The sequence below is a fragment of the Xenopus laevis genome, chromosome 6L (genome assembly GCF_017654675.1).
Source record: "Xenopus laevis strain J_2021 chromosome 6L, Xenopus_laevis_v10.1, whole genome shotgun sequence".
NCBI classification, from domain to species: Eukaryota; Metazoa; Chordata; class Amphibia; order Anura; family Pipidae; genus Xenopus; species Xenopus laevis.
In genome coordinates this window covers 56,801,208-56,828,248 of record NC_054381.1, presented here as the reverse complement: position 1 = coordinate 56,828,248, position 27,041 = coordinate 56,801,208, and the positions used below count along the sequence as shown (strand labels likewise).

General features: G+C 37.5%; 1 protein-coding gene across 2 annotated transcripts in view; it reads left to right on the top strand.

Annotated features, from left to right (window-relative positions):
- The window catches only part of ulk4.L (unc-51 like kinase 4 L homeolog), a 230,495-nt gene that overhangs the window by 103,258 nt on the left and 100,196 nt on the right, over window positions 1–27,041 (top strand). For both annotated transcript variants that reach the window (XM_018267520.2, XM_018267518.2), the window contains exons 29-32: window positions 6,896–6,947; window positions 7,046–7,190; window positions 12,120–12,212; window positions 19,389–19,437. In XM_018267520.2, the coding sequence (XP_018123009.1) occupies window positions 6,896–6,947; window positions 7,046–7,190; window positions 12,120–12,212; window positions 19,389–19,437 (339 nt within the window). The remainder of the gene's footprint in view (window positions 1–6,895; window positions 6,948–7,045; window positions 7,191–12,119; window positions 12,213–19,388; window positions 19,438–27,041) is intronic.

Here is a 27,041-nt window from a genome sequence, read left to right as displayed (position 1 = left end):
CAGGCTGTCATTGCCAGCAATTGGTTTTCAACCAAATATTAGAAATGAACATTTTATTTTCAGTTTTTTAATTTGTCCAATTGCTTTTGAGCCCCTGAAATAAAGTGATTGTGTTAAAAAAGGCTTTAGTTGCACACATTTTTATGCAATCTTTTTGTTCAACCCACTGAATTAAAGCTGAAAGGTCAATTGCATCTGAGCTGTTTTATTTAAAATTCATTGTGGTAATGTACAGAGCCAAAATTAGAAACAAGTTGTTTCTGTCCCAAGATTTATGGGACTAACTGTATCTCATTAATAAATGTGGATTTCATATAAACGGCAAATTAATAGCTAATAGGTTGAGAAAACTAAAACCAAAATTGATTCACCCAGAACAATGTGGATTTGTGCCCAAAAGAGAAGGCAAAAAGAATACAAGCAAAGTTATATCCCTTATTCACTATGCTAAATCTAGTATCTTCTGCAGAGAAAGCCTTTGATCTGATCTCATGGTACTTCCTCAAATTCACCTTAAATGGATATGGATTTGGCGAATCATTTATAGCTAAAATCATGGCATTATATGACACGACAACAGCCAGGGTCAGAACTAATGGGGTACTGTCTTCACTGATCAAAATCCATAACAGCACCAGACAGGGATGCCCCCTATCGCTTATACAATTCATTTGTCCTACTTCAAAATTAACTTTAGTAAATCAGTGGTACTCAACATAAATCTCTCTAATTCACACATGGAACAACTAGCCTCAACGTTCCCCGTTCAAATGGACTTATAAATCTGGGATTAAATATTTCCAGCAACCTGTCCAAACTATATAAAGATAATTTTGAGCCACTTTTCACAAGCAACTTGACTTCATTAAACAATTGGACAAAATTCAGCTTGTCATGGCTAGGAAGAATCCAAGCAAATGGTGATTCCCAATTCTCTATATTCTCCTTACCAATAAACATGCACAAAAGTTTGTTTGGAAGGTTGCAAACCACCTTTTCACATTTCATATGGTCCAACAAAAACTCCAGTATACGGGTGCTTTCCCTACCAGATACCTACCTCTACTATAAAGAAATTCACCTCTGCTGTATCCTTCAGTGGAACCTGCAAGAAAAAACAAAAAGGTGGATAGATGTAGAAGAAACTGAAAGCCAAGTGCCACTAATAAACCTGCTCTGGACACGGAAAACAAATCTGCCAACAAATATATTAAAGCACCCGATTATCTCAGCTACTAAAAGTATGGCAAAATAGCTATGAAAAACACAAACTAGCATACCGCCCATTTGCTCTCCAACCTTTATTACATAATATGGACTTCTACCCAAGCCTTGACAAAAGAGCGTTCGAAAGATGTGTATATAAGAGTGTATATCACAATAGACCCACCCTGATAAAAGACCCAAGGGATCAATAGAACCATAACCAATTGCACCACTATATCGATAGCTCAAAACTGACAGAAAGCAATACACAAAATACTTGGTGGGAAAGCTTAATCACTTCTCAAACGAAGCTCAAGAGACCCCTTTCACTACTATAAAAACAACTGCAGAATATCAACCACAATGTACAGTAACTCCATCCCACCAAGTGAGCTGGAAAAAGGACTTACACATCAAGGTATCAACAGAACAATGGATTTCCATATACAACTCAATACACAAATCATTCACGGCATCCAAAATACAAGAATTTATGCACAAATTAATATCATGCTGGTATTATACCCCCCCTTAATTGAAAAACATGTTACCTAAAGTTTACGACAAATGCTGGAGATATCTTAAACACAAATGCATATACACACATTTCAGGTTCCAATGTAGAGTGTTAAAAAGCTACTGGGACATGATAATAGCTATAATCGAAAAGTTCACCCAAGAAAAGATGACAACTGACTAAGCTGCCTAAGCTGATACAGTACTTCACTATGACCCACAAACCTCATCTGTAATAAACAACCAATTACTATTGTTCATGCTACAAGCAGAAAAATCCATGGCCCCCAAAAAATGGGATATATCCCAACCTACAACCCGATCGCAGGAATAGCGCTAAATCCTTCGACTTCAATATCCTCCTTCGAAGGATTTACATTTGGCAGTCGAATATCGTTAATTAACCCTCGATATTTGACCCTATGTAAATCTGCCCCTAGATATTGGCAGATATGGTCTCCTTGGATAGATTTCCTTAAATGGAACAAATGAAAACAGAATCATTTAAGGATACTAAAACCTGTGTAGGACACTCCAAATGAGAATACAAACTATATAGGTTACAAGCTAGAATTTATAAGTCGTTCATTGATTTTACTGTTCAGAAAGGTGAAACCATCTACCTCTCTCTTAAATCTGTAGTCACTACATTGATTGACCAAATGTGAACTATGTAAGGAAGGCTACTTCATGACCCAACCTGACCCCACCCCCTTTTCTGTATCCCCATCCTTTTTAATGACATAAATAAAGATTTTACCAAAAAATGCATTTTCTGTCTAGAGAGGGGTTGACTCAACAATAAAATATATTTAGGACACATTGACCCCAAAGGATGTGTTAATAATTTTGAAAACATCTGTTTCAGAACATACTGAATATCAACTTCCGCAAACAGCCTCTAGTGTCTCCATAGCTCCTGCTCCATACATTAAAAAGATATGTTGAAATTTGGGGTGTAAACCAAGTTTTCATATTTTAACTGTACTTTCAAACAAGGCTGAGGTGATCAAATTCACTGAAAATGAAGGCACAATTATACTATAACTTAAATATGATATTTTTTATGATGGTATTTATTTCTTATTTGCTGTTCTCTTTTTTTCCTGATTTTCATTTGATGGAGAAAAAAAGTAAAATACATTTGGGCTGTGACAATTTGCTCTAATTTACCTCCAGTGAAAAAAATTGTGAAGTTTTCTACAGATTTGGCACTGCATTTTCTCCTCTTCCAGGTGTCCCTTGTACTGTTTTAAGATGACAAATGCACAATACAATAATCTCCAAAGAAGTACAGTACTATATCAGTCATGGGCCCAAGCCTCTTTAGCACAAGGGCCATGTTGCAATGGCCCTAGGTAAAAAGTTAGACAATTGCATCAGGTGGCTTGGTCTATAGACAAGCATCTAGATGCAATGAAACTGGATCATGGGAAGTTGATTATATTTTAGAAACCGTTGCCCCACTTGGTCATTTCACATTGTTGCTGGACCAGGCAGAAGAGGATAAAACTGAAATCAAGGACCATGAGATGTAAAAAGAAAAGCCAGTGCTACCCAACAATAGAAACAGACTATTGTAGCATGCTGTCATTTTCATTTTATATTTTTTATAACGTGGACTAGTAAATTGCAGAACCATTTTTTTTAAGTTAGCAGAAAGATTCTTAGCAGGATGCTATTAATGGGGTTTAACGTTAATTTGTTGTAGTACAGAGTATCCTTGGAGCCTTTTCTCCCCAACTCATGATGATTTGCTTGGAAATGATACCAATGAAGCAACTAATCATTTATGCACAATAGGAGTGTATAACCTACTAATTATTCTGCTTGCAGCTTGGATCGTTCTTTGGAAACTGCTACTCTATGGTAGCTACTCTGCTTACATATTTATACTTACACTCTTGAGGCATCAGGGACACTCTTTAATTGAACTCTTGTAAAATGCCTTGAATTTATGAATAGAGATGACTAGCACCCCATAGACCATAATGCCCTGTGAGAAGTTAAGAAAGTAATTCTCAGTATTTCAGATCAATACAGAATATGATAATGGGAAGATCTTTTTCCTAGCTTGAAGGTTTTTTTTTTCAGCTGGGTCAAGGAGGTTAGGATATATTTAGCTGCTAACAATTATTTGTCTTTCCTATTGGGCATTCATACAGATGCTGGAATTATATTACTATACATTTTAAACCCTAATTACTTAAGAATTCAAACTAAGCTGTTACAGAAAAAAATGTTAATTTAAATGTGGCTAAGATATATTTTTATTGTAATGTAAAAATGTTTATACTGTTTCACAGTACTGTATTAGGTTGCAATATACCCTATATATAAATATACTGTATAAATTTAAAGCTATAGCTGCAGCTTTTCTCTTAAAGGGATACTGACACTTTCAGTGCCAAGATTTTAACCTTTAATTTACTTGAAAACAGTAACTGGCAACTCTGGATTTACACTATGGTAACTTATGCTACTTTGCAGTGCCATATACAGTAGATTTGTTGATTGTGAACGGATGTTATTATTCTTATATGAGTTTATAGTGTTGCTGTTATTTTGTAAAATACTTTTTCTCAAAATGTGTCATTTCAAGGAAATTATATTCAGATACTTTTTTATTAGTGTCTTTGTCCATTTAAAGGACACAGAAAATTCATATTTGTTAGTCCCTAGTTGTCTTAAATAGGCATCTCATGCTGAGTTTGACTGTGACACATGTCCTTGCCAGTGCTAATAATGTACTACAGATAATGGTGAGTCTAGGTGGAGAACATCCTTTTGCATCTGTAATTAAAGAGACGCTGGCATGCATTCTGTAAAGCAAGAAATGCATAACAGTATAAAATACAGGGCAAGGTAAATTAGACACATTATGATTGTGTTTTTCTATTTTTAGCGTATTTTGTTCAGAAACTGTATATGGTGTAGCAAATCATTTTGTGATGCTGCAAGACAAGAGGATAAAAATAACCTAGGAATTTTTGAGCTTGCATCAAGTCCATATTATTATTCATATAATTAAAATAAATTCTCGCGTTTGTAGAGAAAAATAATTAATTGGACATTAGGCAAATATTACACTTGCAGAAAGATAAGTGCTTATAATATTATAATAGTGGGGGTGTTCATGCAGTGCTAAAAGAATATGTTAGTTGAGTTATTGGTGCTGATTTAGCATGGTTCTGAAATCTAAACTTGCTGTATTTATAGTGCCTGCAGCAAGCAACACACATGTGTCTGACCTGAAATGAAACACATTAGGGCTTCATGCACATAGGCACAATGCACCAAGCAGTGTGCATGTTAAAGGAACAGTAATACCAAAAAATGTAATTCTTTTAAAGAAATGACAATATAATATACTGTTGTGTTTGTTTCAGAAACTCTGCTATAGTTTATATAAACAAGCTGCTGTGTAGCCATGGTGGCAACCATTCAAGCACAGGATACACAGTAGATAACAGATAAGTTCTGAATAATCTCATTGTATTCTACAGAGTGTATCTGTTATCTGCTATATAACCTGTGCCTTTTCTCCTTTTTCATCTTAGAATGGCTTATTACAAGTTATCCTAACCTTTGCCCAGTTTCTTTTAGATATTCTGCCTCATTGCTTCCCACACTTTTTTATGTCTTTCTGTAGGGGAGATTTTCCGCACCCATTAATGACTTAAAGGAAAACTATACCCCCAAAATGGACACTTAAGCAACAAGATAGTTCATATCATATTAAGTGGCATATTAAAGAATCTTACCAAACTGGAATATATATTTAAGTAAATATTGCCCTTTTACATCTCGCCTTGAGCCACCATTTAGTGATGGTCTTTGTGCTGTCTCAGAGATCACCTGACCAGAAATACTACAACTCTAACTGTAACAGGAAGAGGTGTGGAAGCAAAAGATAGAACTTTGTCTGTTAATTGGTTCATGTGACCTTACATGTATGGTTTGTTTGGTTTGTTTATGAGTACAGTGAATCCTACGATCCCAGGGGGCGGCCCTTTTTTTTTTTTAAAATGGCAATTTTCTATTTATGATTACCCAATGGCACATACTATTAGAAAAGTATATTATTATGAAAATGGTTTATTTAGATGAAGCAGGATTTTACATATGAGCTGTTTTATGCAATATCTTTCTATAGAGACCTACATTGTTTGGGGGGTATAGTTTTCCTTTAAAGGCCATTATAACCAAAAACAATGTATTAATTGCTATGCACACTGCACAATTCAGGCAAGCAGTTGACAAAGTTCCTGTCAAACTGCCATAAACATATTGCTTAGGTGCAAGTTTGTAAAATAGTTTGGCTGTATATCTTGTACAGGTATGGGATCTTTTAAAAGGAAACCCGATATCCAGAAAACGCCAAATTACTGCAAGGCCATCTCCCATATTGTTCCTATTAAGCAAACAGATTGCATAGGTTCGGATTTGTAAAATAGTCTGGTTATATATCTTCTTGTACAAGTGTTGGATATTTTATAAGGTGACCCGATATACATAAAATGCCAAATTACAGCATGGCCATCTCCCATATATGCAATAATTTTAATTTTAAAAGCCTGGTTTCTATTTAGTCTGTAATAATGAAACAGTAGCTGTACATGATGTAACTAAGCTGCATGAATCAATGTTGGTGGCAAAAAGCAATCCTATTGAGTTTAGTTAATGTTTTTTATGTACATTAAGGTACGGTGATCCAAACTGCGGAAAAAACAATGTACTGTGTATAGTGATCCAAACTACAGAAAACCCTATGGAGAACACCAACTAGCAACTTTGGTTTTAGTTACTTATTTACAATTCTACAGTATATGTAAGGGAAACATATGAACAGATTAAATGATTCTTCCAAGCACAGAAATTTCTTCCAGTAAAGAATAGTTTGGTTTTGGAGGAGGAGATGAAGCATTTATTTAATTCCTGCTTCTTTTGACATGATTTATGTACATTACATTTTAATTTTATATTGCTGTATAGATGAATGAAGGAAAGTAATGTAGCTGTTATCTATACAAATGGCTGTATCTCTGTCTTTACTTTCCACCCATATGTTTGATTAGAGAGTGTTTATTAAACCTCTAGTTTGCGGTACAACTGAAATCTATTTCTGCTCTTGCTGTAATTCATTACAGATTTTTTGCTTGCTCTCTTTTAGGTTTTGGACTGCATCCTCCCACCTTTAGTCTCCCTGGTATGCAGCCAAAATGGTAAGCATGACCACATCAAGTGCATCTTTCTCTTACTTAACATTTTGTTTCAATTATACTGGTGTATGGTAACATTCTTGGCACTTTGTCTTCTTAAGCGGAATGGAGACTCTTCAGCTTGCGGCTGCTTGCAGAAACCACATCACTGCTTGTAAATCATGAAGATGTGGGTGAAGGGAGAGAGAAGAGCCTTCGGTCAAATAGCACTTTTCTGTGTTTGGTCAGAGATGCATTACTTCCAAAGTAAGTTTTTGGACTAAAATTGAAGCTGGTTGGGGAAAATTATGAACTAGCAACTGCATGTTGCCAAATTTATTACAACTAGAAGTTATGATTATTGTTTATTTATATACAGCACCAAGATATTTCACCGCTCTACAGAAATTATACAAAATTCAAAATCCTCGTCCCAGTGGAACCTACTTACTTTAAACAGGTTCTATTCAAAGCTGCTGCACGCATTCTTCATGTTGCATCATATGAATATATATATTATGTCAAAATTTGGCTTATTGATGTAACAGTAGATGGTAGCCCCTCATTAATAAGTTTTTCCTTGTTTTCATTGTTACGATATTACTATATTTTCTGTAGGTGGTTTACTTGACTTGAAATAGCATGGGGCATACATGCTCAACCCCTGTACTCAGGCTGGTGTAACCAAGTATTTATTACTACAGAGGAAATCATGGTTCAAAATTGTAATTATTTGTTTAATATGGAGTCTATGGGAGATGGGTTATAACGGTTATATATAAGTCAGTGGGAGATGTCCCTATCCTATTTGAAAGTTTCTGTGCTGGAATTAGCCAGAAAGTTTGACTGTTTTGGGCAGAAACCGGAAAAAAAGGCAAAAGAAACTGTACGATTCAGGAAAAATCCATATGATCCATATGACAAAACCATATGATTCGTAGTTTTTACTCGATTTTATAGAGTTTTCCCTGAGACGATTAAATTGTGCTTTTTTAATAATAAATAATGGGTTTCCAGATAACGGACCCCCATAACTGTTCTTCTATAAGCTTGCCATCCTTCACTTTTCATAAATTTCATTGATTTTCTTACCACAAACCACTTCCCTGTAGTGTTCTTATCTTAAACTCATTTAAAGATCTATTTTAAATTTATGAGTCTCAGTAGTTTTGGAACATTGGAGTGAGTCAGGTTAAGAATTTGGCCTGCAGTATCCCCAAACATATGGTTATTTGGAAAAAAAAGGGCTATTCCAGGCAATTGGTTTTTGGAATATCACAAAAGAAATGTTGTACTTGTGTTGGTATAATGATTCATCTCCTTTGAGTTGCTGTCACCTATAAATTAAATATATTGTACAGTATTTTGATGGGAGGATGGCAGTGATACACTAGCATAGTGACCAAGTTTTCTCGACCCAGCAATTGCAATCAGTCAATGTGCATGGCCAGCTTCAGTTGTATTTCAACCAGCTGGCACTTTCAAGAGATTAAAGGGGTTAGTTATTAAAGTTTGTTTTACTATAAAATCTGAATTTTTAGTGGAAAAAAAACCCTAGAATTTTTTTAGATTTAGTATACCCTGAGGATGCAAGAAATCAGATTCTGAAAATCAGCCATCTCAGACCTGCCACGGTTATATATAAGTCAATGGGAGAGGTCCCTATCCTATTTGGAAGTTTCTGTGGTCTGTGCAGGAATTAGCCCGAAAATTCGACTGTTTTGGGCAAAAATCCGATTCCAGAAAAACCTCCGGAAAAAAAACGTATGATTTGTGTTTTTTACTCGATTTTATAGAGTTTTCCCCTAAAACAATTAAATTGTGCTTTTTTAATAATAAATAAGGTCAAATAGTGCAATTCTAGTTTGATCTGACTTTTTTATTTTAAAAAATCTGAAACATTTGGATTTTCAGAAATAACCCCCTAAGTATATGCCTACTGGTCAAGCACGACTACAGTATTAAACAGCTAGGGGGAAAAAATCCTCCTACAAAGTAGCAGCACTTTGTTACCCTGCTGAAAACTGATACTACCTCCCCTTTTTTTCTAGCAGACTACCGTATATACTCGTGTATAAGCCGACCCGCGTATAAGCCGAGGTACCTAATTTTACCTATGAAACCCAGAAAAACGTATTGACTCGCGTATAAGCCTAGACACAACTCAGAAAAGTCTCAGAAATATCAAACAGTCGGTTTAATGTTAAAAATCAAGCCATGATGCTTAAAACATTAATTCATAAAAACAAGAGACTATTGGCCTCATTCCTCCGCACTTTGATTGGCCAGGCAGCAGCTAGTCGTACCCACCTCATAACAAAGGGAACAAACATCCCAACAGATCCACTCAATAGCTGAGCCACATATATAAATAAAATACAGGTGCTAATAGCAGGCGTGATGTTACCAGTACAAAGAGGCTCTGCCCTGAGCTCTTTTAACCACTCGAAGCCTCTAACTGCAACCCCCAGCGTTGTACTGACAGCAGAGGATTGTGGGAATTGTAGTTAACTGAGTCGCCTTACCTAATCGCTTCCAAATCTCTACGCCCGCAGTGTCCCGTCCCAAACCGATCGTTTTGCTCACCGCAGCTCCCGGTCGTTCCCTCCCCCAGACCTCTCCCCCAGACCTCGCACCTCAGCACCGCTGACTTCCGCCTCCAATCTGCGTCTTCGTTACGTACCGTAACATCTCCCGTATGCCAGAGAAAGGCATGCCGGGAGGAGTAGTTTTAGCTCTGCCCGAAGGGAATTGCGGCTTGTGCGCAGGCGCGGCTGAGAGAAACAGGAAGTACCGGTAGTTGAGAGTAAGGGGAGACTGAAGGCAAAGAGTAGCAGGTACTGGGGTGGGTTTGTTGGTGGGACGGAGGAGGGTTACTCTCTTACTGCCTCTCACCGCGCTGACCCGCGTATAAGCCGAGGTAGGATTTTCAAGCACATTTTGGGTGCTGAAAATCTCGGCTTATACGCGAGTATATACGGTATGTTAGATTCTGAAATCTGTGTTATAAATCTGAGAAGTCTCCTGATTCCTCAGGGTCAAAGTTATTTGGAACACCATTTGTTTTACTTATCAGATCCTTATACAATTTTTTTTACAAGTTGCCATCTGTGGCACTTCCATTTAGAAAGTAATATTTGTTATAATGAAAATTCCACTTATATGCAGAGCAACGCATAAGGACAAGAAAATGCATGTGCATTAAGCTTTGATGTTTAATGCAAAGAAAATACTGGCTGCTTAATGCATACCGTAATATGGTCGACCGCTGACCGTGTATCTAAAAGGGATTCAATTATAGGAGAGAAACATCTGTCAGTGTTAGGATCACTTAACGTTAACTTAAAGAAAGCTACAGAAAAGCTATATTAAGGATTTAGAAACTATAATATAATAGGAAAAATAATTATTTAGAGGATTCTTATCTGGACTCAATTGCAATCCCTGCAATTTCTCCTCAGTCAGGTGTGTGTAAAACTACTTTCATTAAAGGTATTTGAACCAAAACCTGCTCCTTACACTTCCATATACAGTAGTTGTTTTCAGTGTGGCTCAGTCCTTCCTGCTTTGTATTCAGAATGAAACGCTGAAATACCTATTGATGCAGGGGAAACCTGGAGCCTCCACCACCATTGGACAAGGTGGTAGCTCCAGGATTCCCACAGCACCCTGCGTCGCCGCAATTTAGTTGCACCGAAAGAATAGGGCACACATGTCAACACCAGAAACTACACCAGTGCGCCCGCAATTGCAATATTTTTGGTGAATTGGACACTATTGTGGTAGAAGTAGCACAATTGTATCAAGAGAATAGACCCTTTGTTACCACAGTGATGCCAGAATGCTGGGGAAATTTCTTCATTGTGGGTTACGTCAAATTTGCACTTCCAGACATATATATGCCCTACTGTGTCTTCTATACATAATCCTCCATGCAAACTAGAGACGAACCCCTATTTCCTAATTTACGTCTATGCAGGGTCAATTTCAGGCACTTGACCCAGTGGTAAGTGTTCTATACAGTTCAGTCATAGACCCAAGCAAAATCTATAAGAAATGTATACTATACAGTAGCTTTAAATAAATAAATACTCTCTTGAATTGAAAAGACATAACTCTCAAACACAGAGAAATCTGGTTAGTGCAGCGTTAGTAGAAACATATCCCAACATAGTCACTGAAATTCATAAAACAGATACAATTAGATGGCGATGATATATAAAAAAATTTTAAAATGTATTATATTTTAAATATAAGGGGGCACATTTACTATTGGTCGAATATCGAGTTTTAATTAACCCTCGATATTCGACCATCGAAGTAAAATCCTTCAACTTCGAATATCGAAGTCGAAGGATTTTCCGCATTTCGTTCGATCGAAGGAAAAAACAATTAAATCCTTTGAATCGAACGATTAGAAGGATTTTAATCCATCGATCGAACGATTTTCCTTCAATCAGAAATTACTTAGAAAGCCTATGGGGACCTTCCCCATAGGCTAACATTGGTGCTCAGTAGGTTTTAGGTGGTCGAAGTTTTTTTTAAAGAGACAGTACTTCGTCTATCGAATGGTCAAATAGTCGAACGATTTTTAGTTTGATTCATTCGATTCAAAGTTGTAGTCGAAGGTCGAAGTAGCCAAAAAAACCTTTGAAATTCGAAGTATTTTTCATTCTAATCCTTCACTCGAGCTAAGTAAATGTGCCTCTAGGTGTGTACTGAATCTATGATTTGGTTCTTCTGGGTTTAATCCCAGTATTTAGATCCAGGCCCCAGTTCCCCCAGTATGCCAAACAATAGATCTGTGTTGCAGTTGTGGATTGGACACAACCCTGATGATGGGAATAAATAAAATGAGAGTGTTTATTTCCAGTAAAACCTCAATTTTACATCCCCTAATTTTGTTTTCCCTCATTTTACATTGTTTTTTGTGATCCCACCTATAGTATGTATTATAAATTTCCCTAATTTTATATTTTCCCTGATTTTACACCATTGTATTCTGGTCCCCTGAAAAAATGGGGGTTCTACTGTATATGAAAAAATGTTCTCTACAGAATTTCTATAAGCAAATAATTTTAGCTTTTTTGTTACTGTAAAGTAAGTACTGTAAGCATTAGAAAGTCCTTCTAAAAGTCACTTCTACTCAACTTACATTATTACATTGTTTTTGAATGGTGCATTTTCTCTTTCAAGGTATGACCAAATCCTTTTGGAATCAGATCCAATTCCAGCATATGCATTAAAACTCTTGGTGCCCTTAACTGAATACAGTTCAGATTTTATCAGGTAAGAATATTACAATTATTTACTTCGTTTCAGATACTGCATTGCTGCAAAATATTTTGCCATTGAAGCAATGCTTTTTTTTCCATTTGCATGCGATATTTATTTTCCAAACTGACATACTTATTATCTAAGAACTGCATGATTAATGAGACTATTTAGATACATTTCATTGTAAAGATACAGTAAAGTGAAAGGGTGAGTCAACCCCAAAAAAAAAATTTACCTTATAAATGAAAACATAATTCTAAGCAACTTTCTAATAAACATTCATTAAACATTTTCAGTGCATGCAAAGTTGTTTTTAAAAACAATTGCTATTGAAAGCAGCATTTGCTTAACTCCTGGTTGTTACTTTTAAACAATGTTGCAGATTAGTTCCCCAGCAAGACAGGTCTGTTAATCAGCTGCCTTGTCTTACATTGTTTCAACAGTCTGAGCTATCAGGGCAGAGAACAGAAAGGGACAAACATTGCTTTCAATAGCAATACATATATAAATAGAAAATGTGTAATGTATGTATTTGTAATGTATGTACTTGTACTTGCAAAGTTGCCGAGAATTATGTTTTCTTGCATGAGGAAACATTTTATTTTAGGGTTGACTTGCCCTTTATTGATTAATATAACATGTAAAATATCTTCCCCTCACTTAGCAAGTAGGTGCCGTTGTTATGAATGAAAGGTGACATGGGGGGCCAGAGATCTGCAGGTAAAATAATATATAGGTAGAGAAATGCCACAAACTATTTCTAAAACGATCCTTAATTCACCTGAAATGATTATAAAATGACCATTTCTTGCCAAGGTTTCATATATTTTGCAAAAGGGCTCTAAGTGGTAATATGAGCATTAGAATGTTGGTAGAAACCAGAGAGAAAACGCAGCAACTTTTTTAATAATGATAGTAATTTCAATTGAAAGTAGCACAAAGTGTGGGACCTGTTATCCAGAATGCTTGAGACCTGGTGTTTTCCGAATAAGGTATATTTCTACTAAAAATCATTTAAGCATTAATTAAACCCTATAGGATTATTTTGCCTACAGTAGGGATTAATTAGATCTTAGTAACAAGGTACTGTTTTATTATTTTAGAGAAAAGGGAAATCATATTTTTACAAATTTCCATTTTTTAATGAAAAAGATCAGATCTTCATTGATTAGGATAGCTGATCCTATATTTCTTTTCTCTCTCACTTACATTTTTTGATAGAATTCAAGATGTTAGTAGACGATTGTCTGTAGTGCTTACTCTACATGCACATGTGGGGCTCATAACACACAATGAAGTGAGATTTTAAACTAAGGTCAGAAAAGGATTCAACTGTTGTTGAAGGTGTGGTAGGTTTTCTCTACTCAAGCACAGAGAAAAGTACAGGAAGGGGATCCATTATCTGGAAACTCATTATCCAGAAAGCTCCGAATTAGGGAAAGGCCATCTCATATAGACTCCATAATTATTACAGAGGAAAAGGAAATCATTTTATAAAACAGAACCTTGTACTTCATCCAAACTAAGATAATAATAATTTATCCTCATTAGAAGCAAAGCAATAAATTGGGTTTATTTAATGTTTACATGATTGTCTAGTAGACTTATGGTATGGAGATCCAAATTACATAAAGATCAGTTATCCGGAAAGCCCCAGGTCCCGAGCATACTAGATATAAAAGTCAAATGTTTTTTCAAATATGCACACATTTTTATTAACTTAAGGGCAGACATGTTGCTATTTCTCTGAATGAAATTGCTGTAACTAAAACCAGACTTGTGTGACTGTCTTAAATGTTTCCCATTTCTATATTCCCTCACTAACATCCTCACATTATTACTAGTGTCCTTGAGCAGATTATTCAACAAAATGCATGGTGATTTTATTAAAAATGTCTGTGTGAATATGTGACATGCTCTGCTAGATGATCAGAAAGAGAGATTTCTTTCATAGCTATTCCATTTCATGTATGTATATGCAATTTTATTTATACAGTGCTACTTATGTACACAGTGCTGAAAGCACAATTGATTGATAGAGCAAACGGGTCATAACAATAATAAAGATTAAGTGATAATTGTTAAAGACGACCTGTCGCCCCTTCCAAGTCCATTACTATTGTGTTTGCCAAGCAAAATAAACTGTATTTACACTATATAAATTATTCAAATCTTGTTTCATTCAGTTCAGTAATTCAAAAGTACAGCAAGCAGACAGCTGCCATTTTGTGAACACTGTTAGGCAAGCCAGGGCCAAAACTAGAGGTAAGCAGAAGAGTCACCTGCCTAGGACGCAAAGATGTGGGGATAATGGGCAGGTACCTGTTCAAAAGTCTTCTGTCTTCTCCTAGTCCGTGTGTTTCGCTCCCCTGCTGCCCTTGCATCCCTCCTCTCCTCACCCCTCTATCACTCTCCCCTCCCTCCATCACTCCCACCTCCCTCCCCTGCCCTTCCCCTTTGTTACTCTTCCTTCGAGCGCACATGGGGAGATATTTTAGCTGACGGGGTGCCTGCCTTGAGGCAAGCTTTGAGTCCCCCAAGGGGACTTGATGAACATGCCCATGCGCTGGCTACATAATTAGAAGGTGAGAAGGGAGGGGGAAGAGTGGCATCTAGGAAGTACAGAATGGAAAGTGAAAGTAATTGTCAAAATCGGGTTGAATTTTTTTTTTATTTTTACGTACCTTTTTATTACAGGTATGGATGTTTTAATTTAAAAAATTGGCTTTTATTATACAGATCTGTATGTCTGGGTGACAAGTTCTCTTTTAAGAGACAAGTGAATGGAGGGTCCTAGTCCCATGGAGCTTACGATCTAATTTCAGTTATGTGTTTGTTATGTGCAACTTTAAAGGAATTTGGCAGTGGTAAGGAAGTGGTAATGCAACTAACAAAATATATTTCATGGCATTCCCAATGTTATTCAGCTCCCACCGTGGTCCTGCTCTATTTCCTAGTAGAACTGCTGATCAAATTATGAACTAGTTTTGAGATTTAGGAGTGTGAATTTTCACAGTACAGACAGTTTGGGGCATATTTATCGAGGGTCGAAGTTTGAAGTTAAAAATACTTCGAATTCAAAAAAGAACAACTGAATAGAGGTCGAAGGCTTTTGGGGTTCAAAGTGGTCCGTATTCCGCCTACTTCGAATATCGCCTTCGATCTACTTCGATTTGAAGTTTTTCCCCCAAAAAAATTTGATCTCTCAAACTCCACCAATTGCCTCCATATAGGTTCTAGGAGGTCCCCCATAGGCTAAAACAGCTTTTAGGTGGCGAATGGTTGAAGTCGAAGTTTTAAAGAGACAGTACATGATAAATTTCGATATTCGAATTTCGAAGGTTTTTTCAACTTGAATCTAAGTTGGACTATTCGATGGTCGAAGTACCCAAAAATTACTTCGAAATTCGAAGTTTTTTTCTTCGAAAATTCACTTTGACCTTTGATAAATCTGCCCACTTTGTATTTAAAACCCTGGGGCAATTTAAAAATCTTAGTAGCTGCATAATCAGTGAGGGTCATTTATGAACACAGGGCACATTTGCCCCTAAACAGTAATTTTGGTTGCTACGGGTTACTTTTTACGACCCCCAGTGTGTAAATGCCTTCAACTTACATAATAATTTACATTTTCCTTTGTCTTATTTATTTGGACCCAGAACATCAGGCAAAGGACCCAATACATTCCAGGTTTTGGCTCTCTGTTCATCTTTTTCCACCCCTGTTGTGACGTATATCCAGGCGCGTTTCTGAGGCGGCATTCGAAATGCCCGTCGCCCTCACCTTAAAATCGCTGATGGGGGTCTGGGGGGGCACATTGTTAGCACAGAGAGATTTAGCTCTCTGCGCTAGAAAAGCAGAACTTTAGGTTTAAAAGCCGGAAATTCTGCTCTTAAAGTTACCAGAAGCAGCTTTTACCCGCCCCTGGTAACTTCTGGGAAGCTGCCGCCTGAGGCAAGGTGCTCACCTTGCCTCATGGCATAAATGCCCTTACTTAAATCTGGATAATATTTTTGATATACCAAACACTTTATTTCCAGATATAGAACTATTTTGCCCTCCTCAGAGCAGACCGGTATATAATGAATATAGTATGAGACCATTAATTTATTCAAATGGACAGTTGGATTATTCTGAATTCATTATTCAATTATTCAAATGAATATCAAATGTAGCTTGAGAGTATCAAAACCAATCCAGTATATTTTCAGTAAATGTGTTTATTCCTGCTACATTAGCTATTACAATGTTATTTTCTCTATGGGAGCATACAGTAATACAACTAACCTCTATATGCATGTAAGCGGGCTTGCTATCGTCAATAAGAGACCAGTCTTAAAAAAAACTTTAACTTTATTGCACATCCATTGCCAAGTCTACTCAAGGATGAACAACAATTTATTTGAAAGTATGTTTTAAGTGGACCTGTCACCCAGACACAAAAATCTGTATAATAAAATTCCTTTTCAAATTAAACATGAAATCCAATTTCTATTTTTTAGTAAAGCATTCATAGCTGTTGTAAACTCATTTAAACATCTCAGCTGTCAATCAAATATTGTCTGCCACTCCTCTATGCCTTAGGCATAGAGGCAGGGCAGACAATTATTTTCACTTTCCATTCAGCACCTCCTAGATGTCACTGCTCTCCTAACATTCCCCCATTCTCTTCACCATTTAATTGTGTAGCCAGGGCTTGGGGATGGACATCAGGTCCCCCATTCTGGTGCACAAACAAGATTTTGAGATGATACAAGGCTTGCCTTAATGACAGTGTCCACAAAATGGCTCCTGCCTGCTTGCTATAATTATTAATTTCCAGACTGAAGGAAACAAGATACAAATAATTTATATAGTGTGATTAAATTTCATTTTGTTTGACTAATGTGATAAAATAGGATTTTGAATATTTTTTTGGGTGAAGGGTTGCCTTTAATAATGTTTTTGCAATGGGCTTGTATTTGATTGCTTTCTGGAAAAGTGGAAACGCTAAAACATTTCATTATGTGCCAGAATGCCCAGGCTTTCATATATATATATATATATATATATATATATATATATGTCCTATTCTTATTGACAGTGATCATAATTTCTTAATCAAATGTTTTGATAGATGTAGCTTCCTCAGGACAGTCTTATTTTGGCTGAAAAGTGGTAACAGTCAGTGTGGTTAAGTCCTTCTATCTACATGAAAGGAAAAATGAATTAATTTTTTTTTCTAAAAGACTGTCATTAACATAAAAATTCAAGCTCATGTGCGTATGGGAATAATAAGGAGCTTGAATCTACAGTATTCTTTAAAAACAAATGACTCATTTACAGAAGCTTGCAGAGCACTCTCATTAATCACTGTACAACACGCAGCTCTGCTAATCGTCTGTGTTATCTTTGTGAGCTGCTGCATCTCTGTTTGCTAATTTAAAAAGTAAAGGTCTGTTTTTAAAAGCGGCAGATTAAGGTGACTTGGTAGTTGTTAAAGTTAATCATGGGAAAGACAAATTAATTATGAAGCAGCCAACCAGAGTAAAAGTTAAAGTAAAGAGTTACTCTTTTGTGTTTGAACACAAATTACTTAGTCAATATTTTTTTTAACTATGGGAATGAAAACAGGTTGAAAATATACAATTCACAAAGATTGTGCTTTTTTGTAATATGGCAGTTTGTTAATTTAAAGGGACAGTATATCCCCATGTTGTGTGCAATATTTAGGACTTAGAACATACTTTTTGTCCATCTATGCTTTTTGTCATGTGTTGAGCTAAACAGGGCAAAGAGGAAAAAGTTACTCCATGTTTGGTTCTTGAGATGAAGATAATTATATTCCCAGTGCATAGATAATCTCCCTTCATAATGGTCTTCTATTAACAAAACCGTCACAACAATGGGTTAAAGTGGACCTGTCACCCAGACACAAAAATCTGGATAATAAAAGTCCTTTTCAAATTAAACATGAAATCCAATTTCTATTTTTTATTAAAGCATTCATAGCTGTTGTAAACTCATTTAAAAATCTCAGCTGTCAATCAAATATTGTCTGCCCCTCCTCTATGCCAGTGGCATAGAGGCGGGGCAGACAATTACTTTCACTTTCCATTCAGCACTTCCTAGATGTCACTACTCTCCCCACATTCCACCGTTCTCTTTACCATATAACTGTGTAACCAGGACATGGGGATGGACATCAGGTCCCCCAATCTGGTGCACAAACAAGATTCTGAGATGATACAAGGCTTGCCTTAATAACAGTGTGCACAAAATGGCTGCTGCCTGTTTGCTATCATTTTGAATTCCCAGACTAAAGGAAACAAGATTCAAATAATTTATATAGAGTAATTTAAGTTCATTTTGCTTGACTAATGTGATAGAATAGGATTTTTAATAATTTTTTTGGGTGACGGGTCCCCTTTAAGGGAGGAAGCTGTTAGCTACCTCACAAGGACTAAACATGGAGTAGCTTGGCGTAGCAAGAAGTAGGCAAAGTATGTTCATCATTGAACTTAAGCTGAGCATGGGGATATACTGCCTGTTTAAGGCTCATGTTTTGTTTTTTTTTTCATACTTTTTTAGAATTTTTGGCCAGTGGATTATTTCTCTGGCTGAGTGCATTTTTTTTTGTCACAATACAAACTGATGCAATTTTGTCATTTGGGAGAAAAAACTCGATTCGAGTTTTCAGGTCGGTAATATTCTTTCACGTTTTAGATTTTCAAGTGTAAACAAAGATAGATATAATAAAAATGGCTGTAATGTCTATGAATTGTGATATAAATAATGTAATTATTGGGTGATAATTAACAAAATCAAAGTAGCCCAACGACTACCTTATAGTAGGGATGCACCAAATCCAGGATTTGGTTCGGGATTTGGCCAGGATTCGGCCGTTTTCAGCTGGATTCGGCCGAATCCTTCCACCAGGCCGAACCAAATCCTTCTGCCTCAGCCTCTAGCCTCTTGCTTTTATATGGTCTTGGAACTCCTCAGTGACTTATAATATCCTTATATTTTACTAGAGGTGGTACTTTATTCACTACAGAACCTACTCTCTGTATATTTAAGACATGCTGTATGAGAGACATTTCACACTCCCAGCTTTCATTTTCATATATTTTATTTTGCTTATGTTTATATAGTTTAGAATTAAAAACTGTTTTTATATCAAAATCCATTTTTGTTAATGTTTTACAGGTTAATTGAAGAAAACAAGCTTGTACCGGTTCTCTTCCAGGTCATTTTGGTAAGAGCTTCTTCTTATTTCCTGCTATAGAAAAGTGCTATACAATTCTAGCTCATTAAAACTGTAGCCAATTTCATCCAGATCACACATTATATATTTCCCCTACATAAAATAATCTTATATTTCCTCGCAAATTAGTTCAGTGCTGTAAATTATCCAGTATCAAAGCTGTGTTCACTGAGATCATAGTGAGTTGTCTGCCCCAAGGCTGTGACACCACAGATTTTGATATGTTTAGAAAAGAGATATTACTAGAGCACCTAGTGCTGGCAGCATTACTAAGTATGCCGCGCATAAAAGTATTCCAGAGGTTAAACGTTGTTATAGCATTGTACAACACTGGTTTCACTTCATCATATGTAACCTAAGGAATGATTTTACTAAAAAAAAAGTTCTGTCATCATTAAAATTTATAGCAGTATTTTATCGTGTTGGAGTGGAAAGGGCATGTACTGAGTTTTAAACAATGTTTGCTGCATTGAGTAGAGATTGATATACCATGTGTTAATCTCTTGTTGCTCCTAACATTTGATGTTTGGTTAGGAAAGGTGCCTGGGGTTGTAAACTAGGGCTCATGCATTGAGCAATCTTGCTGTTTAATTCTTCATCTATAGCACAACTATGCGCCTAGTCTGGGCAAGCAAGGGCCAAATCTTGTTTTTTTGAAGTATGGATATACAACACAAGACGTGTGCTACATATTCATATAAAAGTTGGTATAAAATAGTTTTCGTTCTGAGGCTAGATTATTATTGTTTATAGGTTTTATAGTCAATTTCTAATCTTACAATCAAACTTCTGCCTTGTTCCTATGGACAGCCAGGGTCCTAGCAAACAGGTAGCCACATTTCAACCTGAGGGCTTGCAAAAAAAACTTTAAATACCACAAATTGTAAAAGCCAATTCAGGTTGTCCTAGAGTAATAGTGTGTACATCATAGTAAATTGAACCTTTAATATACAAAAAGATGTTCAAAACAATGCAAAAAATAATAATTAGAAAAAACATTACAACCAAAAACAAATTTGGTCAGTATGTAGAAATAGAGCTGGCGTGTGCAAATGTGGAAGGCATTCCAGAGGTCCCAGAGTGGACAGATAACATAACAAAGGGAATGATTTACAATATGAGTGGCCAATGGACAGGAAAGAACCCACACTATTGAAATCATGTCGAGAAACTGAATAGGAATATTTTAAAGGAGATGGAAAGGTTAAAACTAAGTAAGCTTTATCAGAAAAAAAATATATAAATACACCAGTGAACCCTCAAAAGATGCTTCTCTGAGTCCTCTGTCAAAAGAAACACAGCATTTCTTTCATTCTATTGTGTACACAGAGGCTTCTGTATCAGACTTCCTTCTTTCAGTTTAAACCTTCAGGGCACGGGCTTGAGCATGCTCAGTTTGCTCCACTCACTCCTCCCCTCCCTGCTGTAATCTGAGCCCAGAGCTATGAACAAGTAGGGAGAGACTTAGACAGGAAGTTATGTCACACCAATGTAATAAAGCAGTTGCTATCTAAACAAACAGCTTCTAGAGCTGTTTACTCAGGTGTGGTAAAGCATTCTGCATAATAAATATAGCTTTTTTGCTTGCACTATTGTGGCTACTCTGTTGGCAGTAAACTTCCTTGGTAGCTTTTTTTCTCCATTAAGGCATGTATTCACATATCATGCAGACTCATGGGGCATTTAAAATAAAAAAATGTATTGCCGGATTTAGAAGCAGATGTATTTTATGGTTAACCAACCCAAACTGTGAAAGCTATTTTACTGAATATGTAGAGCAAAATGAAGTGACTATAAATATTTTTATTCTTTTTATGTCTTAGCAGTCATTTTAAACATTTTCAGCATATAGAACCTATTGTACTGTCTTGTTTTATCACAAGGCATTATATGATTAGTTGTGTCAGTGTAAATTGTGGTTGTGTGTTTCTAAATATTGTATGGTTGAAGCTGCATCTTCTTTATTGTTCTCATTTGTACAGCAGAATGTGCTTGGAAAGAAAAACTATTCTTCTGCTTAATTTAATCTCCTTTTACATGTGAAAAAAAGTCAAGAAAAAATAAAATTTATGTATAATATAAAAATGTTGTTTGTAGAAGAAAGCCCTTCAAGGTAACTGAATTTCCGATTATTGTGTGCATAAAATATTCTATAAAAGATGAAAGATTTTGCCACTAAAGTTTCTGAAGTTAATGATTAGTAGCTCTGAACTATTCTGTTCTTAAAGTCATCATTTGTAAACTGTATTTTGTTGCAGTGCATGCTATTATGTATTTATGTGTATGTGAGATGGGAACCTGAGATTTATATTGTTTTGTACAATATTTTATTTCATCTACTCTATTACGATTATATTTTGAGAGTGTGGCTTTTTGTTTGAAAATTTAACTACAAATAATAAAAACAGTGAAGGGTACATTGCAATGGTACGAACAGTAAGGGGCACATTTACTATGCTCAAGTGAAGGATTAGAATAAAAAATACTTAGAATTTCGAAGGTTTTTTTTGGATACTTCGACCTTCAACTATGACTTTGAATCGAACGATTCGAAGTAAAAATCGTTCGACTATTCGACCATTCGATAGTCGAAGTACTGTCTCTTTAAAAAAAACTTTGACCACCTACTTTGCCACCTAAAACTTACCGAGCGCCAATGTTAGCCTATAGGGAATGTCTCCATAAGCTTTCCTAGCTATTTTTGATCGAAGGAAAATCGTTCGATCGATGGGTTAAAATCCTTCAAATCGTTCGATCGAACGAAATGCGGTAAATCCGTCGACTTCGATATTCGAAGTTGAAGGATTTTACTTCGACGGTCGAATATCGAGGGTTAATTAACCCTCGATATTGGACCAATAGTAAATGTGCCCCTATGTGTTAAAATATAATCTTTTTCAAAAATAATTCTCTTAAAAAAAATAGTTCTAACAACAGCAAATGGTTTCCTCTTTTCACTCAGCGACTAATTGTCCAAAATTAGTTGGGATCAAGTACAAGGTACTGTTTTATTATTACAGAGAAAAAAGCAAATCAATTTTAAAAATTTGGATTATTTGGATAAAATGTAGTCTATGGGAGACCATCTTTCCGTAATTTGGAGCCAGCCTTCTGGATAATGGATTTACAGATAACAGATTCTATACCTGTAATTAAACAAGCCACATACTACATTATGGTTAATTTGGGGCATTTTTAATTTTCAGGCTTAATTTTTCCACTCAATACATCATTCTTTAATGGACTTTTAACTAATGGTGACTTTTTTGTCCAAATGCATTAAAGTCAAAAGCGACATTTTTGTCACTGCAAATTTTTCCGCTGCAATTCTTTTCCACAGTTTTGTGAAAACATTTGCAGATGGTGAAATGCGGAATTTTGCTACATATCCATCCACTAGATGAAAAGTATGGGGATCCAAATTACTGAAAAAGCCAGGACATAAAGCATTCTAGATAATAGATCTGATACCTGCAATAAGTTGTAAACTCTACCTCTAGTGGATTTTCTGGTGGATAATTAACCCAGGGATATCTAATGATATCCCAGGTATATTTAATAAAAAGCCTATTCAGAACTGAAATCTTATGGAAATTGACACCTTTGTTTTGATCAAAAGAGATAAAGGAAAATTGTTTCATACTTACCGTAATTTTCCTTTCCTTGTCCTCTCCATGTCAATACTTACGGGAATGGCCCCTCCCTCTCCAATGTAGAACCCACCCACCAAATTAATAAATTCTAGGTACCTACCCCTCTTCCGGCGTCTAGTACCAAGTTCTTACCCTTAACACTGAAGTCATAGGGCGGGAACGATCTTGACATGGAGAGGACAAGGAAAGGAAAATTATGGTAAGTATGAAACAATTTTCCCTTTTCCCTAATCCTCTCCATGTCAATACTTACGGGACGTAGCAAGTTAACCGTCCCAGGGTGGGAATGACTGTAACCAAGAATATTTTATGCAAAAAACTTTAATGTGCAGAGGAAGCAGATCTCAATATTTTAGAACGAAAAGGGAGTGCTCTGCAGTATTCAAGTCCAGTTTATAATGAGAAATAAACGTGCAGGGAGTAGACCAAGATGCTGCCCGACAGATTACTTCCAACGGAACCCCTGCTTCAGCCGCCCATGAGGCTGCTTGCCCTCTGGTTGAGTGTGCTTTAATACCTGCTGGTTCTGGTAACTCTGAGGAAGAATATGCTCTTTTGATAACACCTTTTATCCATCTAGAGATTGTTTGAGTTGAAGCCGCTTCACCTTTTCTGGGACCTGAGGGAAGGACAAATATTCTGTCCGATTTCCTGATTGAGTTAGACATCTCACAGTATGTTTTCAAATTCTCTGCCAGGTCGAGGGAGCGTAACTCCGGAGAATCAATTTCATCAGGAAAAGCTGGCAAAACTAACTCATCCTTGAGGTGAAAGGATGAGACCACTTTCGGTTTGAATGATGAGCAGAATCTTAGAGCTACTCTATCCTTGAAGAAGGCTGGACTGTCTGGAGAAAACTTGAGAGCCTGCAACTCTCCCACTCTCTTAGCGGATGTTATGGCTACCAAAAAGACCACTTTAAGAGTAAGCAGCCATAAGGAAAGAGATACTGTCTCCTTGAATGGAGGAGAGGACAACATTTTGAGTACCTTTGGTAAATCCCAAGTTGGACATGAAGACCTTCTGAATGGCAAGATCCTGACTGCCGCCTTGAAGAACCGAACAACTAGGGGTTGTTGAGACCATCTAACTCCTGAGAAGGCTGAGATGGCTGAGACATGCGTTCTAAGAGTATTAACACTAAGCCCCTTTTCCAGACCTGATTGCAAAAATTCCAAGACTTCCACAACTTCCACTGGAAGAGCAGTAGAAGGACCTCGACTCTTAGCGAAAACGTCCCAGACCTTTGAGTATCTTGTGTTTGTTGAAGTCTTTCTTGATCTCAGTAGAGTCTGAATTACTTTCTGTGAGAGGCCCTGAGCCTCTAAGTTCTGCCGCTCAGTCTCCATGCCGTGAGTGCCAGCTGACCCGGATCTGGGTGTACAAATGGGCCCTGGACTAGGAGATCCTCTGTCACTGGAAGTTTCCATGGTTGTCTCGTTGAGAGCTGGACCAAGTCCGTGAACCACGGTCTTCGGGGCCAAGCTGGAGCTATGCAAATTACCTCTGCCCGATCCTGTTTGATTTTCTGAATCACTCTCTGAATCAGAGGCAGAGGAGGAAAGACATAACTCAAAGGATGCGTCCACCTCTGAGATAGGGCATCCACTCCTAAGGCTGCTGGATCCTGTTCTCTCGAGAAGAACAGGGAACATTTGGTATTGTTGGATGATGCCATAAGGTCTATCCCCTGTTGACCCCACTGTTGGACCATAATCCTGAAGATCCTCTGGTTTAGGCTCCAGTTGTGATTCCCTACTGCATATCTGCTGAGAAAATCTGCAGCCTTGTTCATTTTCCCTGGCAGATATACTGCTGTAAAGTCCTGCAGGGCTGTTTCTGCCCAACGGAAAATCGGTTCCACCTCGGACAAGAGACAAGCACTTTTTGTTCCTCCTTGTCTTCTTATGTATGAGACTGCTGTAATGTTGTCGCATCTTATCTTCAGTCTTGTGCCTTTGAGCTGATCCTGAAAGAACATACAAGCCTGGAGGATAGCCCTTAGTTCTAATACGTTTGATGGCGCGTCTGACCAGGGACCTGGCCATGAGCCTTGAGCCACTTGAGAACCTAGCTGTGCTCCCCAACCTATTCCTGAGGCATCTGTAGACATTATCAGCCAATCGCTCGGAAAAAGATCAGCCACCATTGCAGATCTGGAATCAGTGAGGGGGGAAGCTTGATCAATTGATTTTTGTCTTCGCCGTCCCATTGTTGAAGGAACGCAACCTGTAGTTGCCTCATCCTCCAATGTGCCCAAGAGACTAGCCCGATGGTGGATGACATCATTCCTAATATCTTTAGGCACAAGCTTGCTGGAATATTGAGAGAGGGAAGCAAAGACCTGATTGATTCCCTGAGGGTCTTCTGTCTTGCTGTTGACAGAGAAATTATTCCCTTTTTTGAGTCTAATACTGCCCCTAAGTACTGTGGAGTCTGGGTTGGTGTCATTTGACTCTTCTGAAGATTCAGAGTCCAGCCATGGGACTCCAGGAACTCCATTACTCGATTCCTGTGTTCGATTGCTTGATCTTGAAATGATGCCAGGATTATCAGGTCGTCCAAATAGTGGAAAATTCGAATTCCTTTCCAACGAAGATAGGCAACCAGGGTCACCAGTACTTTCGAGAAGACCCTTGGTGCTGTGGAGAGACCGAAGGGCAGACACCTGAACTGAAAGTGATGGTTGTCCACCTTGAATCACAGGAATCGTTGATCTTCTTTGAAGACTGGCACATGGTGGTATGCATCCTTGATGTCCAAGGAACACATCCAATCCCCTGGAGCAACAGCTGCCTTGACTGACTCTAGGGATTCCATTCTGAAACGCTGGACTCTCAAGGCCCGATTGACCGCTGTTAAGTCTAGGATTGGACGCCAGGCTTTTGATGCCTTCTGTACTATAAAGAATATTGAGTAATTCCCTTGACCTCTCTCGTTCCTTGGAACCTGAGTAATTACTTTCTGTGTCAACATTAAAGCTAGGCATGACTGAAGAGCCAGCCTCTTTACTGGACATGATGGAAGGGGAGATGGGCAGAAGGAAGGATTTGGATGATACTTGAACTCCAGTCTGTAGCCTTCCCTTATGATACTCAGGATCCACTTGTCGTCTATTGATTTTTCCCAGGCGGTTCGAAACAGTTTCAGTCTTGCTCCCACTGCTTGCCCCTGGGGAGCACCACCTTCAGAACTGCTTCCTGGTGTTACTGGAAGACTTCCCTCTGGCCACACGGAAGAAGCCCGACTGTCCCCCTCTCCAGTTGCTAGATCTTGCCGTCTCCGTTTTGGGACGAAAAGGACGCTGATCATACGAAGAGGATCTAGTATTGAATGCACTATTTCCTTTAGGAGACTGCTTGTTTGGATATCTACGTTTCCTCTTTTGCGGTAATAACTGACTTTTGCCTCCGGAAGCTTTAGATATAAGCTCTTCCAATTTTTTCCCAAACAAGACTTGTCCTTGGAAGGGTAACGAACATAAGGCAAACTTGGATGCTGCGTCCGCCTCCCAAGACCTAAGCCATAGTGCCCTCCTTGCAGAAACGGATAAGGAGAGAGATCTAAATGCCAGTCGAATCTGATCTATTAAGGCATTCATAAGGAAAGCTGAACCAAGCTTCAGCTCCTTTAGACCATTAATAATTTCAGATCTATCTCGGCCTTCCTTCAATGTGGAATCCACATTTGAAAGCCAGACCTCGAAGGCCTTAACCACTGAGAGACTCGCAATTGCTGGTCTGAGAGATTCTCCCGCAACCAAAAATGCTCTTTTGAGATCAGTGTCCAAGCGTTTATCCATCGGTTCCTTCAATGTTGCCTGGTCCTCTATTGGTAGCACCGTATTCTTGGATAGGTTGAGGACTGGGGCATCAACTTTGGGAAGCGTCGATACATCTTTCATATCCTCCTCTTTGAATGGATATAGCTTACTAAACCTAA